General features: G+C 42.8%; 1 protein-coding gene across 1 annotated transcript; it reads left to right on the top strand.

Moving 5' to 3' along the window:
- The first annotated feature begins 702 nt into the window (after positions 1–702).
- On the top strand, positions 703–9136 carry hjv (hemojuvelin BMP co-receptor). Its single transcript, XM_030073199.1, has 5 exons — positions 703–827; positions 5082–5143; positions 6010–6144; positions 6777–7330; positions 8525–9136. The coding sequence occupies exons 1-5, from the start codon at positions 703–705 to the stop codon at positions 9134–9136; spliced, it is 1488 nt and encodes a 495-aa protein (XP_029929059.1).
- Positions 9137–10534: the final 1398 nt, after the last annotated feature.

Genomic DNA, 10534 nt, shown 5'->3' with positions numbered 1-10534 from the left:
GGACTGCGGAGTCCGAGCTTCTCCTGCGGGTTTTTTTTTTTTTTTAGCGGCGGACACCCCCCTCCCCCGGCCGGACCCGAACAAAGGGCCTGAGCTGCTCAGCGAGGCGTGGAGGGGCCCCGCTCGGCGCTTAAAGGGCCAACAGCCTGCGCTGTGTGCAGGGAGCCCGGCCGGCCTCCGGGGCCGAGGCTGCGGAGCCAGCGGCCGCATCACACACCTTTCCTCAGTTTATCCTCCGCAGCTTCTCAGCTGCCCGGACATGAGAAAAAACGTTTGAACCCCGTCTCATCCAGCATCACGAGGTCTAATCTTGAAATATAATGAATTTTCATTTTTTTCTGGCAATTTTCTTGTAATTTAAGCTTTTTTTTTTTTTTTTAGCGTATGCTCCATTTTTTTTCAGTAGCCTAACGGTCAGGTCATTTTTGATCATCAGATTTAGTTTTTTTTTATGTTTATGTTCCAGTATTGTTATTTACTCATGTAGGCTATTTTTTCTCGCATTTTTTTCACTTATGTTCCAGTAATAGTTTTTTTCCCCACAATGCTCAGGTCATTTTATGATTTTTAATTTTCCCTGTTTTTTTAAATATATAGTTTATTATTTTACCATGATGTTTTGATCTCACCACTTTGAATTTATTTTATTTTCGTATCAGAGCCCTGAGGGCAAAATCACTTCCAGTGGGGGTCTGAGTCCTCATGAGGGTCAAGCTGGGGGTCTGGGTCCTCATGAGGGTCAAGCTGGGGGTCTGGGTCCTCATGAGGGTCAACCTGGGGGTCCAGGACATGAAGAAGTTTGAAGCTCCTGATTCACGAAACAGGAAGTGCGGCCAATTTTCTTACCAAACCGGCGCTGGTGAGAGGCAATCAGCTTCTGTTTCGATCCAGTCTCTTTTGCAGGTAAAGCCTTCAAAGCTTTGTCCAGCAGGGGGCGTCCTATGACACCGACTGACTGCCTGCTGGACCCTACGTGTCTCTGTGAGAAACCCCAGGGCCGCAGACTGACAGCTGCTGTGAAACACCTGCCACACATCTAAGGACAGGTTAAATAAAAATCATATTTATATCTGTATGTATGAATTTGCACTGGTTTATGTTTGACAGAGGAAAAGGAACAAAGTGCGAGGCTGCTGCCCTCAGGGTTCAGCTCTCAGCACGTTTCAACTTTATTTACACAGCAGCTCTCACACCAACATGCAGGCCAGCGGGCTTCACCTTACAAGAGTAAAAGAACACTGCCAGAAACAAAAATAATAGTAATAGATAAATTATGCTACCTATCTATCTATCTATCTATTTATCTATCTATCTATCTGTCTATCTATCTATCTATCTATCTATCTATCTATCTATCTATCTATCTATCTATCTATCTATCTGCCTTATTAAATTATAGCATGAGGTATGAAAGCAGGGGGATTTTTTTAGATTTTGGGGTATTTTTCTGGTAAATTCATGGTAAAACCTTGTAAATTCATTTTAAATATATTTTTTATAATAATTATAAATATGTGTCTTGTTTTATTCTGTCTGCTGTCACTGCCCCCTACTGTCTGTCTGCTGTCACTACTAGAACTAACCCTAACCCTAACCCTAACCCTAGAAGTAATAGTAGTACTATTACTTCTACTACTACTGTTACTACTACTATTAATACTGCTACTACTACTACTAGTACTAGTACTACTGCTGCTAATGCTAGTATTACAACTACTGCTAATACTGCCACTGCTACTACTACTGTTGACTATTGTTACGACTGCTATTACTACTACTACAGTTATTACTATTATTATTACTACTGCTGTTGTTACTGCTATTATTACTACCACTACTGCTACTATTACTATTACTGCTTTGACAGCTACTAATTTTACTACTACTACTACTACTGTTACTGCTATTGTTACTATTACTATTACCATTACTACTGTTACTCTTCCTATTACGGTTACTATTACTACTACTACTACTGCTACTACTATTGTTAATACCATTACTATTCCTATTACTGTTTCTACTACCATTACTATTACTACAGTTACTACCACTGCTGCTACTGATACTACTACTGTAACTCTTAGTATTACTATTAGTGCTACTTCTACTACAACTACTACAGCTACTATTGCTTCTACTACTACTATTACTGCTACTGTTACTATTGGTACCATTACTTTTACTACTACTGTTACTATTAATAATACAACTGTTACTCTTACTATTAGTACTACTATTACTTTTACTACTATTACTACTATTACTATTAGTATTACTGTTGATACTACTTCTACGCCTGGTTTGATGGATTTTTTGTTTCATTTTATTTGGTTTATGTCGTTGAGATGCATTTTATGTTTCATCACATGGTGCAAATAAAATAAACCAAAATAAAATAAAATAAAATAAAATGAAATAAAATGAAACTAAATAAAATAAAATAAAATAAAATAAAATGAGCGGTCATGTGCTCATGCAGGTTCAGCCCCTCAGGCCTCCTGCAGGCTAAGAAAACAGTCCAGCAACAGCAGGATGCAAATAGAGCAGCTTCCTGCCGTCCACGTCTAAAATAGACTGCTGTGGCCCCCACTGCACCCCAGGCTGGGGAGTGTGTGTGTGTGTGTGTGTGTGTGTCTGTGTGTGTGTGTGTGTGTGTGTGTGTTGGGGGTAGAGGCCAGTTGTCGAGCAGCAGGTGGTGGTTGTTGGTGATTTATTTAGCTGGACTGAAGCTCTCCCACTCAGCTGAGAGTCACTGTGAGGCAGCAGGGAAACCAGACCAGAGACCTGCACAGACCTGAAGAAACCTGCACAGACCTGAAGAAACCTGCACAGACCTGAAGAGACCTGCACAGACCTGAAGAGACCTGCACAGACCTGAAGAAACCTGCACAGACCTGGAGATACCTGCACAGACCTGAAGAAACCTGCACAGACCTGGAGATACCTGCACAGACCTGGAGATACCTGCACAGACCTGAAGAGACCAGCAGCCTCCTCTCCAGGCCGGGTTTGGTTGGAGTGGCCCGGTGAGGGAAGCAGCTGAGGCAGAGTCATGGATGTGTTCTGACAGCGAGCCGCCTGACGGTAAGAGAGGTCAAACCTCCTGACAGCAAACAGACACAAGACGATTAGGGCCACAGGAAAAAAAGAAAACAAAGTCATCATCATTAATCTCAGAACATATATATATATATATATATATATATATGTGTGTGTGTATATATGTATATATATATATGTACACACACACACACACACACACACATATATATATATGTGTATATGTGTATATATGTATATATATGTATATATATATATGTACACACACACACACACACATATATATATGTGTGTGTGTGTGTGTGTGTGTGTGTACATACATATATATACATATATACACATATACACACACTATCTATCTATCTATCTATTGATCCACCCATCCTTACAAAATATCCTGTGAGAGGGATATTAAATTATATAATTATAACTATATTAACATCTGATGTTATTACATGTTACAGCAGCTCACTGCTAATCAGTACAAATTCATTCTGACTCGTCACCTTCATCCTGCTGAGACCCAGGAGTCTGAGTGGGGGCTTTTATTTTGAAGGTTTTATTTCACCCGCTTCACAAAATCCACATCATTTTCATTTTATTAAATTCTTGTAAATTATTATTTTTTTTAATTATAAATATTTAATATTAATATATTTTTTTCCCAACACCAAACTAACACACAGCATGCTGGGATTTACTGTGATCTGTCACCCACTGGGGGCAACTGTGGGGTAAATTTATCCTGCCACACACACACACACACACACAGTCCCTCCCACCTGTCAGTGCAGGTCTGTTAAACTGGACTAAAGGTCAGTTGTCTGCAGACCACACACACACACACACACACACACACACACACACACACACACACACACACCAGTTGGACAGTAAACCAGTAGGTCTGCCACTCAATAAACCAATATTCAGCAGTAATTAACACTTAATGAACTGATACTGTTAGCCTCATGCTAATTTGTTAGCTTGCAGGTAAAAGTGTCCATTCATTTGAATAAGAAATGCTAACAGTGCTAACAATGCTAACACTGCACTGTGGTCAGAACTTTGATAAGAACTATTTTTAGCTTTTGACAGCTCATTGAAGCTCTATCTATCTATCTATCTATCTATCTATCTATCTATCTATCTATCTATCTATCTATCTATCTATCTCGCCCATTTCTTATTGTTATTGCTTACATAACGTTTAAAGGTGATAGTAGTGATAACACCACTATGAGACATAATTAATTGTACGACTTGACTGAATTAAAAAAAACGTATAAGTTGGAACTTTTCATGAGTTCATATGAATAGATCCGGATCATAGTAGATGGTATCCATCCCATCTCTGCTCTGGATTGGCCGTGTCTGGTCAGGGTACCCAGGAGCCAATGAACGAGCACCGCTGCCCCTCTAAGCCCCGCCCCCTGTGGGCTCCTCTGTGCTGTTTGTTCTTCAGATTGGACAAACAGAGTCGAGAGTCCACAGATCATGTAAAGAGACAAACCGCAGAGTGGAGGCTGGCTGGCTCTGCTGAAGAAAAATTACTCTTATTTTACTATCTTCATCATCATCATCATCATTATTATTAGTGGTAATGTGGACTTATTATTAGCTTCTGATGTGTCCGGCCTGGATGCTGCATGTGAGAGACACCTTTACTTTATTTAAATAATAACAGTAACATGTGCAAAAGGATTTTTTTTTTATGTGTCTTTAGTTCGACTTTTGGTCCTTAAATTTAATTTTCTCACTTTTTTTTTTTTTTTTTTTTTGTAATTTCTGGTCTTTTCGTTGATGTTGATTGTCAATTTTTTGGCTAATTTTCAGGTAATTTTTGGCAAAATTCTCTCCTCAAATGTGCTATTTTTGTCAAATTTTCAGTTTTTTTTCTCTCCATGCTCAGGAACATGTTTGAAGGCTCCTGCTCTGGTGGTTGCAGTGATTTTCTTGTGAGAGAAGGATCACATTATTATATGACATGGCTCAGTGACGGTGTGTTTGCTGTTCAGGTTCCCTGGATGGGTCCTGAGGAAGAGGAGGCTGTCAGCTAGCATCCGCTGGGTCACAGGAGGTGAGCTGCTCAGCCCTGTCTTTATCCCCTTTGCCAAAAATTAGTCAAAATGTGGAACAGTATTTACCTAGCAGGACATGCTCGGTACCAATGAATTCCTTATGTCATCTAGTTATTTCTTTGCTATCAATTCATTTTTTAAAAAAAGTATTGCAATACTTAAGTGAATCAATCTTTTCCCCACCCCTAATTATCTGTTTGCTCTTCATTATTATTCTTTTTGTCTGGAGCCGGTGTCTCTGTGGCTTCAGAGTGCTCATCATCATTGTCATCAGTCCTGCTTGGTTTTAGAAAATACTTCTTAAGGCTACATAAACATGCAGGTGGAAATAAACCAAAGACACATTGAGGATGGATCATGATCCGATCGACCAAACCAGGTGCTGGTGTGGGTCACAGGCCTACGTCATCAAGTCGCACCCACAAGACTTTTCCTTTTTCATTGTTCTTTAAAGAGGTCTACTGAATGATGGTCCTAGTTCAACACAATCAGACAGATTTTAAATACGTCATAAGTAAGACTCATGGGGATGTGTTTTATCGCTCTGAGCTGCTCCAGGTCTCTGCTGCTGTCTGAACGCTGGACAAAAGGCTGGCTGCTCCAGGCTCCTGGTTCTCAGGGCTTGGACTGAGTCTCTTCATTAATCATGGCTGTGTCCTGGGCTCAACATGCAATCTGTAAAAGTTTTTGTCAACCCAGGACTTCAGTTCCCTCCTCTGTTATTAACAGGATGATGGTGTTGATCAGTCAGCTGATTTAAAAAACAAACGAGCCAACAAAACCAAACCTGCCTCCCTGTTTTCAGCTGGGATTGTCATTTATCTGCACAGTTCAGATAACACTGGATATGTCTGATTTCTTGCAGTCATTTTACAGATGTCAGTCCAGGGTTCAGCCCGGGTGATGGAGACCGGGCCCCCCATCACACAATACATACCGTTACCATGGAAACGCAGCATCCACCTGGCCCTGCTGCTCTTCCACCTGTGGCTCCCTGAAGGTACGAACAAACAAAGCATCTCACATCAAGGCTGGCCTGGTGGGCGTGTGCCGTGTGGGCGTGGCCAGTGGTGAGGCGAGATGACAACTCATCAAGATGATTGACAGGTGCTGGTACAGGAGCAGGAGGGCAGCACCAACAACCCACTTGTTCAATTATTTAGGGACCTTTTTTTCATTTTTATAAACTTGGTTTTACTGTCAGTGCTGAGTAAATTATCAGGGAGGCAATGGAACATTTACACATTTTAGGCTGCAACCAGCCAGCTAGTTTTAACTTTACTCTCCGCGGTTTCTACATAATTTATCATTAATTATTCATTTATCATAGAAATCACTTATTTTGCTTATTACATATAGTTGATAATAACTGAATGTAAATATTGCAATTTTAAAAAATTGATTTGATAATATGTTTTTTCCCCTTCCCTCTAAAACATCTTGTAGTCTGGATGAAGCTCACAGACCATAATCTCTGACATCTCTGATCTATTCTATTCTATTCTATTCTATTCTATTCTATTCTATTCTATTCCATAACTTTTCATGTAATTTACGCTCAACCACCAACTTATTTTCAAAGTGACACTAAAAGCAGGTGCAGTTGACTTGACATGTCCTCCTTGTGTTCAGTCTGGGGCTCCTGTCGCATCCTGAGGTGCAACTCTGACTTTGTGGCTGCGACGCTGGACCTGGGCAACAGCGGAGGAGGAGGAGGAGGAGGAGGAGGAGGAGGAGGAGGAGGAGGAGGAGGAGGGCTCAGCAGGGAGGTGGTGAATACTGGATACTGCAGCGCCCTGCGCTCCTACGCCACGTGCACCAAGCGCACGGCCCGGGCCTGTCGTGGTGACCTGGCGTACCACTCGGCCGTCCAGGGCATCGAGGACCTCCTGATCCAGCACCGCTGCCCCCGGGTGGGGCCCACCGCCCAGCCCCGCCCCATGCCCCAGGCCCCCCTGTCAGGGGACACCTGCCTCTACGAGAAGGGCTTCTTCACGCGGGAGGGACGGCCGCCAGAGTACCTCCACTGTGGCGTGTTTGGCGATCCCCACGTTCGAACCTTTAACAATGAGTTCCAAACCTGCGCCGTGCAGGGGGCGTGGCCTCTGATAGACAATGAGTACCTGTACGTGCAGGCGACCAGCACGCCAACAAGAGGACAGACGTACGCCACAGCACTTACTAAAGTGAGTGATGTTGGTGTCCTGGGTCAACAACAGGATTCAGTTCTAATCAGTTTTAATCTGATTAAAGCAAAACTCAGCTGCAGACATCACATCATTTCCTCAGTCAGAGAAGGTGTTTGTTTGATTTATCGAGCCATGTAAAGTCATTGTTTGAATAATTTTAAACATATATGTACACTAGAAAAAACTAATTTCACACCAGAGCTAGTGTGTACGAAGAGGCCTTCCAGCTCCAAGAGCATGTGTCTCCACTGTCCACATGGGGGCGACATTGAGGCTAAAACGAGGTTAAAAAGAGTCAAATGAACAGCAGTCAATGGGACTTTTCCAGAAAATCAGTTCTCCAAATGATATTTCTTTTTTCCCTGTGTGTTGGTGAAAATGAGCAGCCGCTGCTTCAGAAGATCCACAGATGAAGCTCAGATGAAGGAAATGTGGAACATTTAGGAAGCAGATGATTGGTTCTCCTGTGGTTCTGCAGCCAGTCAGCAGCACAGAGCCTCAGTGCGAGTGCAAATCTCTCAACTCAACTCAACTCAGCTTTATTTATATAGCACTTTAAGAACAACCACAGCTGAAACAAAGTGCTGTACAAAAATGAAAAATAAAACAGCAAACAGAAAGAAAAGTAGAAAGAATAAAAACAATCAAACAAATTAAAACAGAGCAATAAAACAATAGAAAGAATAAAAACAATCAAACAAATTAAAACAGAGCAATAAAACAATAGAAAGAATAAAAACAATCAAACAAATTAAAACAAATTAAAACAGAGCCAGGTCTGATGCTGGAATTTAAAATCAATGTGCATAAATGATCATAAAACCACAAAACAGTAAAAGTAATAAAACAGTAAAAAGGAATATAAACAACAGAACAAATAAAACAGAGCGACGTCTCATGCTGGGTTAAAGGCCAATGAGTAAAAATGGGTTTTAAGACTCAAACTCACAGCATTTTACAGCCATGGATTATAATTTCAGTTTATAATCCTGTCTGCAGCAGAAATATGGACAGGAACAGTCCAGTTACTGATCAATATCTGGAATCAAATGGACCAATCAGTTTAGAGCATTTAGGCACATCGGCCTGGACATGCTAAAGGCTGCATGTGCCTTTATTGTTTCTTCTTCTTCTCCTCTTCTTATTCCTCTCATCATTACTGTGTGTAACTGTCCCTTGTCTCCCCCTCAGATCACCATCATCTTTAAGAACTGGCGTCAGTGCATCGAGCAGCATCTCTACCAGGCCGAGCTGGACAACGTCCCGGCGGCGTTTGTGGACGGCTCGGTGTCGAGCGGCGAGCGGCGCGGTCAGCACAGCCTGCTGGTACAAACCCAGAGTCCCGGCCGGCACGCCGAGATCCGGGCCGCCCACATCGGCACCGTGCTGGTGGTCCGACAGAACGGCCGGTCCCTGGGCCTGGCGGTGCGCTCGCCTCGGGCCATCGTGGAGGCCTTCGCCCCGGAGCAGGACCTCCAGCTGTGTGTGTGGGGCTGTCCGGCCTCCCAGAGACTCAACACCTTCACCCCTCCTTCCTCTTCCTCTTTAAAAGCTCAGGCTTACTGTGCGGCGCACCTCCCGGCCAGAGACATCTACTACCAGGCCTGCGTGTTCGACCTGCTGGCCACAGGGGACCTGAACTCCAGCATGGCAGCTGTCGCCGCCCTGGAGGACGCTCGTGGAATGATCTCTGACATGGAGCGGGTTCATCTGCTGCCCGTGGCCTCGGCGGTCCGACCTGGACCCTGTCTGGCCATGCTGCTGCTGCTACTGGGCTTTCTGGGAGCACTGGGGAGGCCGTAGCCCCGGCCAGGGCCCCTGGGATTGAACGGTACCAAAGACTTTTACCCAGAAGCCCAAAAAGATGTTTGTTTTGGTGTTTGACCTCACCGCTGTAATGTGAGCGTCTGGTCCAAACACTGAGGTTCAACCAGCTCAGTCAGGAAGCGCCTCCTGGACACATCTGTTATTCAACCATAACAAGGAAGGAACTCAACCAAAAAGTTGTCTGACATTAAAGAATTTCACGTCTTAAAGTCAGGATCATGTGATCAAAATCACTGGAGGCTTTTAAATAATGGTGCATAAATTGAGTAAGAATGTTAATATATATCTCTATCTATCTATATCTATATATAAAATACATATGACATATATGAGTCATATGTATAGTGTCACTTATGTATATGTGCTGTTTTCTGTGTGTGTGTGTGTGTGTGTGTGTGTGTAGGCGTGTGTGTGAGGAATTTCTGACATACATGTTACACCATCAGCTGTATGGAGTATTAATCCATTTCTGAATGTACCAAACAGTGTTTACAGTCTTTCCTCAGGTTCATGTTACCAACAACAGAATCTCTGCAATTTTCACATTTTCCACTTTAAAATCAATCAATCTTAAACTGATAGCTAACGCTCTGAGATGATCATGAGCCAACACGCAAACCAAACCAAAGTCTGTGGGGAAATAAAATTTGATTTTATACATATCAGCATTTTTTTTCTCTATGCTTGGTGGAACTGGTAATATTTCCAATTGTTTGATGATTTCATTGAAGGCACCAGTGAGATGATGAAATCAAAGCAACGTGACAAGACAGTGTGTGGAGGCGTTTTCCTGTGCCTGGGGCAGCTGACTACAGCAGGATGACAGAGGTTTCTCCTTAAGACACCTCCTGTCTTCAGGGGAATCGTTGCATATTGCTGCTTCATCATTTTCTGCTAAGTTATGATTTCCTTTGATTTTGATCCAGATACAGGACGCGGTTTTCAAAGTGGAGTCCGGGGACCTGCAGGGGTCCTTGGGGGTCATCCAGGTGGGACTCCAGCGAGACGAGGACTAGTTTAAATGCTTGTTAAAGGCGCCTGAATGCGGCATAAACACAAGAAATCTGATCTAGCACCACTGATGTTTGCTCTGGTAATTTTTTGCGAATTTGCTGATCATGTTTCCCGGCAATGGTTTCAAATAACTCAAGGGAATTAAAGTGAATGAATATCAAACATTCTCTCAGCAATACCAACTACAAGGAAGAACATGAAAACGTTAGCTGATTCATGTTGGCGGAGATGTAACACACAGTTTCCCACACTTCCAGCTCTTGCCTACGTTTTCCTATTCTTGTCGCCTGGAGGCATGAAGATCATCGTTTCCAGCTCAGAGGAATGACAGGACTTTTATCAGGATGCGGTGAGCCAGCG

This window comes from Myripristis murdjan, chromosome 16, assembly GCF_902150065.1.
Source record: "Myripristis murdjan chromosome 16, fMyrMur1.1, whole genome shotgun sequence".
Taxonomy (NCBI): Eukaryota; Metazoa; Chordata; class Actinopteri; order Holocentriformes; family Holocentridae; genus Myripristis; species Myripristis murdjan.
Note: the sequence above shows the minus strand (reverse complement) of the source record. Positions and strands in the feature narration are given on the sequence as shown.

Bases quoted from the DNA above. Each gene is read 5' to 3' on its own strand.
- hjv (XM_030073199.1), top strand. From the start codon at position 703: ATGAGGGTCAAGCTGGGGGTCTGGGTCCTCATGAGGGTCAAGCTGGGG. The intron at 5,144-6,009 runs GTGAGCTGCTCA...GATTTCTTGCAG, and splicing joins CATCCGCTGGGTCACAGGAG to TCATTTTACAGATGTCAGTC. The intron at 6,145-6,776 runs GTACGAACAAAC...CCTTGTGTTCAG, and splicing joins CCACCTGTGGCTCCCTGAAG to TCTGGGGCTCCTGTCGCATC.